The sequence below is a fragment of the Triticum dicoccoides genome, chromosome 2B (genome assembly GCF_002162155.2).
Source record: "Triticum dicoccoides isolate Atlit2015 ecotype Zavitan chromosome 2B, WEW_v2.0, whole genome shotgun sequence".
Lineage (NCBI taxonomy): Eukaryota > Viridiplantae > Streptophyta > Magnoliopsida > Poales > Poaceae > Triticum > Triticum dicoccoides.
The window spans coordinates 766,059,115-766,063,421 of NC_041383.1; the positions used below are offsets into that span (position 1 = coordinate 766,059,115).

Consider the following 4,307-nt stretch of genomic DNA (forward strand, 5'->3'; position numbering starts at 1 on the left):
CAATAATAAACGGGGAAAACTGCTAATAGGCAACTTCTCATTATGCATGTGGAGTTTAATTGTCTACTATCCATTCCAGTCATCTGGATCGTGCTAAATAAAAAACCACTCCATAAGAATTTGGTGTCCAGAGTGTAAATTTTAGGCTGATGTATTTCCAGGAAATCTTTTACATGCCATGTATTTACTCTTATCTCTTCATTTTAGCAATGAAAAAGGAGCATCAATCTGGATACATGAATCTCTTCACATCACAAATTTGAAGTTATTATTGTTGGTATAATATATTAACTTAATAAATGTTTCAGTTATTTATTATCCAAAAGCAGATGTACAATGGACATATTTATCAAGTTTTGAAGCGATATGACTGCTGCTAAGTATTGCACAAGCCTCGACAGATCCTTGAACTTCATCATCTAGTTAATATCAATAAATTGAAAATTAAGATCAGACCTTGGAGCAAGTGTAGATAACAAGAGTCAGCCAAGTCCAGGCATTAGGTGCACAATTTGAGGAACCATCACCAGCTTGGTCGAGAAAATATGATAATGGGGACATCAGTTGAAGTTCATATTGGTATCGTGAACCACAAAGCTTACATGTGCCAACATCTTGTGAGTTAGTTGTAGCCAACAGTGGACTACCAGCACAAGAATACCTGCAGGTAATTACATACCAAAAATCGAATCAGGTTCTGAAACTAAAAAGGTGTATACTTAGAGAAAAGCATGATTTAATAAATAATAACAAGGACATGATGAGTTCTACCTAAAGCATTGTTGAGGATATGCATCCAACCGTTTCTTAAATTTTAAGAAAGTTCTGTCGGCCCCAGGAGCTTTATCATATTCATACTTTTCTCCTTCCCATTTTTCTTCTTCATCATTACCCATGTCCATTATCTCTTCTGCCAAAAGTTTTTCATAGCTACTAGAACCTACACTGGTTTTTCCCCTCGATTGCTCCGTATCGTAATAGATATAGAAACAAGGAAGAACTGCAGAAAGAAAATTTCATGAGACAAAAACACTCGGACTTTACGCTTACGGTAATGAGTTCTGCGGAGATTTCCCTCACCTGGTATACTGAGGTCATTTACTTTCTCTTTCACTACAACGCATTTTCTAGGGACATTATTAGCACGCTTTGATTTGTTTTTCTTCTTTGTGTTGGATGCCACTGTTGCAGCCTGCTCGAGTGCTGCAGCCAAGGCATCAAAATCAAAATCATCATCATTGCTGTTGGAACTCTTGTTTGCTTCTTCGTTATGTTTTCCCGCAGAACATGAAGGAGTTGGCTCATTTGAGCAAACCTTTTCTATATTTTGGACTGACCCATCCCCATTATCATTTGATTGCATACCAGTATGGCACTTCTGAACCCTTAGGACCTTCCAACTTTAAGAAGCAAAAAATAAAATTAGAAGTCAGAGAAACAAACCTCAAATCATACTGGAGATCTGAATAACATGTAATTGTACCAAACTACCAATGGTAAGTGAAACATACTTGCCTTTGGGGGTTAGGGCTGCATTTTGGCGTCGGGCAAACAAGCACATACAGTGTCCTCTCTTCAATGTTAAGCTTCGCAAGAGGAGCATAAACCTGAAATTTACTACACACATATAAGAAAAACATGGCAAAACTACTAGTGCTGGATAGAGGTATCGGCTACCATCGTAGAAACAAAGCTAGTATGCAACAAGAATTTAGGGCACTGTAAGTCTGTAACATAGGTCCAAAGATGATAAATTCATAGTATTCCATTCGCTTATATGGACGTCTATCAGAACATGCTTCAGCTCTTAAAGCCAATTTAGTAAAGTAGAAACTCGCCTGAGCAACAAGGCAGAGCCTGGTTCCACACAATCTGCAATGAAGCAACTCCGGTTCAGTGCTTATATCCCCCGTTGGCCAATCCTGCAGAAGGTTCAGCCAAATTTAATCAAACAGGAGCCCCGCCAGCAACAGCCCGGTCAAAATTGTTCCACCTTTGGGGAATAATAATAATAGAAGATGAAATTGGTACTAGAGCACACTGGAATATGCAGCGTAGCTTCATCTCTGGCAGTGGTTAGTAATCCAAAAACGAAATTGAGGAAGAGATGGAGAAGAGAACGTAAGTTATCAATGACATACAGGGACCCCGCCGATCTTGGTGGTGTAGTGGTCGGCCTTCTCCCGGTAGTCCTCCGCCCAGGGCCCCGGCAGGCCCAGATGCACCTCCTCCGTCATCCCTGCCGCCTCCCTCAAAAGATGCGAGCTTCGCGGAGCTGGCGGATGGCCGCGGGAGGCAAGAACCGCGGGCTCGACGGCGGCCGGCGGCTGGAAGAGAGGGAGGGGTTAGGCGGCGACTGCGTGTGCTGCCTCCCCTGTAGCAGACTTGGTTCTGGCTGCGAAAGGGTCTGGACCGCCACGGGCGGGCACGAGGCCTTGTAATGTAAAGAAGGCCTGATGGCCCACGCAATAATACGCTGCCAGGCTGATTCAGGTTGTGCGAGAGGAGGCCCAGGACTAGGCAAGCGGCCTGAACAAACCCATGTACTTGTTCGAGTATTAGGGCACGCATGGTTTGCCATTTTATGGATGTATTTATTTTACGCACGTAATGGGACCTCCTATTCCTCCGTGTAGTGGCCGCCGCAAAGACGCGAAATGCGCACCCCCCCCCCCCTCCTTCAAAAACGATCACAAAATTCAGAAAAAGTTTAAGAATTTCAGAAAATATTCCCAAGTTCAAAAAAACATCGCTTCGAAAAATGTCCGCAGATTGAAAAGATGTCCATGCATTTCAAAAATACGTCAAACCAAGAAAATGTTCATGAATTACAAAAGTTGTTCCCAAATTTCAAAAAATGTTCATCAATTGAAAAGGTGTTCTCCATTTGAAAACAATGTTCACGAGTTTCGAAGCATATTCATGAATTTTAAGAAAATTTTAGTCAATTCGAAAAAGTTCACGATTTGTCAAAAAATGACGGTATTTGTAAAAATACATTCGCAAATTTAAAAGATGGTCATGAATTCAATAAATGATCATTACTTTAGAAAACAATCACGAATTTGAAAGATGGTCCCGAAATGAAAAGGATAAATAGAAAAGAAAAAGAAAATAAGAAACCAACATGGAAAAAAAGGAAACTAAAAAACAAAACAGAAAGGGAAAAGGAAAGAAAGAAAATGAAAAATGCAGACTAGAACCTTCCCAAAACCGGAAAGGAGCTAGTTGGATTTCCGCGGGTGTACGCGGGAGGGGGGCGGGAGGGTGCGCATTTGGTCGCTATTTGGCCAGTATTAAACTGCGCACGCGTAAAATCAGGTGGAAAGGAAATAGAGGGCACAACCCGAAAGGAGCTAGTTGGGGCGGAGCCTGAGTTGCCGCCTGTATTGACCCGCGCCCACTGCAGCGTGATGCCGAGGGCTAGGTCCTTCTCGTCCCCATGGTCTGACTCGTGGACCAAGGTGTCCCAGTTGTCCTCGCTGTCAATGCTCGACATTGGGACGAAGAGAGGAGTAGTAAGGACGGGAAAACCGAGGGAGAGCGGAGGGGGAATGAGAGAGTGAGCTATGCAGGTGGTGCGATACGCGGCCGAGAACTACAACTCTGAAGGTGGCCTGACAAGCGCATTTTTTTTCAGACCAGGTTTCCCCCTTTCCATTACTTTTCTGACATGACAAAAAAATACATTTCATTTCTTGTAGCAAGAGATGCAGGGAACGGGGAAGAAAAGAAGCGAATTCAGCACACTATCAGGAACCCGTTGTGCACATCCGCAATCGGCTCGTGCACTACAATGGCGCGAAAACGTGATACCACTAAATCTAACAGAATTAAGAAACACATTTACTTCTTTTTAATCCACTACTTAGTAGTGATTTAAATGATTTTATATTAGTTTACGGAGGGAGTTGTTTGATGACGAAGTGTTTGCCACGTCGGGCGAACTAACGCAGCCTATGCGTTCATGTCATGTGTCGGTTGATTTCTTTCTGAGAGAGTGCTTCGATTGACTGAGAGAGCATAACTAACGCATCACGCATATACTCCCTCCATTTCAAAATAGATGACCCAAATTTATACTAAAGTTAGTATAAAGTTGAGTCATCTATTTTGAAACGGAGGGAGTAGTATCATACTACTTGGCACGCAGATCGCTACAAAAAGTGGAGTTTGGAATGCACAAAGTTCCTCTAAAAACTATGGGTGTGCTGTCCTGTTCCTGTCCATGTCCATGGCAAAGCAAAGGAACGGACCAACAACCGCCGCCACGAGCACCATAGATGGATGACACGAGTGCAGCCACC

At 42.8% G+C, this 4,307-nt stretch overlaps 1 protein-coding gene across 1 annotated transcript in view; it reads right to left on the reverse strand.

The window, feature by feature from the left end:
• Window positions 1-2,394, reverse strand: part of LOC119366141 (programmed cell death protein 2-like) — a 3,147-nt gene extending 753 nt beyond the window's left edge. Inside the window, exons 1-6 of the mRNA XM_037631826.1 lie at window positions 2,142-2,394; window positions 1,839-1,922; window positions 1,516-1,607; window positions 1,081-1,400; window positions 772-1,000; window positions 457-661 (exon numbers count right to left, since the gene is read on the reverse strand). Coding sequence (XP_037487723.1) covers window positions 457-661; window positions 772-1,000; window positions 1,081-1,400; window positions 1,516-1,607; window positions 1,839-1,922; window positions 2,142-2,237 — 1,026 coding nt within the window. The 5' untranslated portion in view covers window positions 2,238-2,394. The remainder of the gene's footprint in view (window positions 1-456; window positions 662-771; window positions 1,001-1,080; window positions 1,401-1,515; window positions 1,608-1,838; window positions 1,923-2,141) is intronic.
• Between the last annotated feature and the right edge of the window lie 1,913 nt (window positions 2,395-4,307).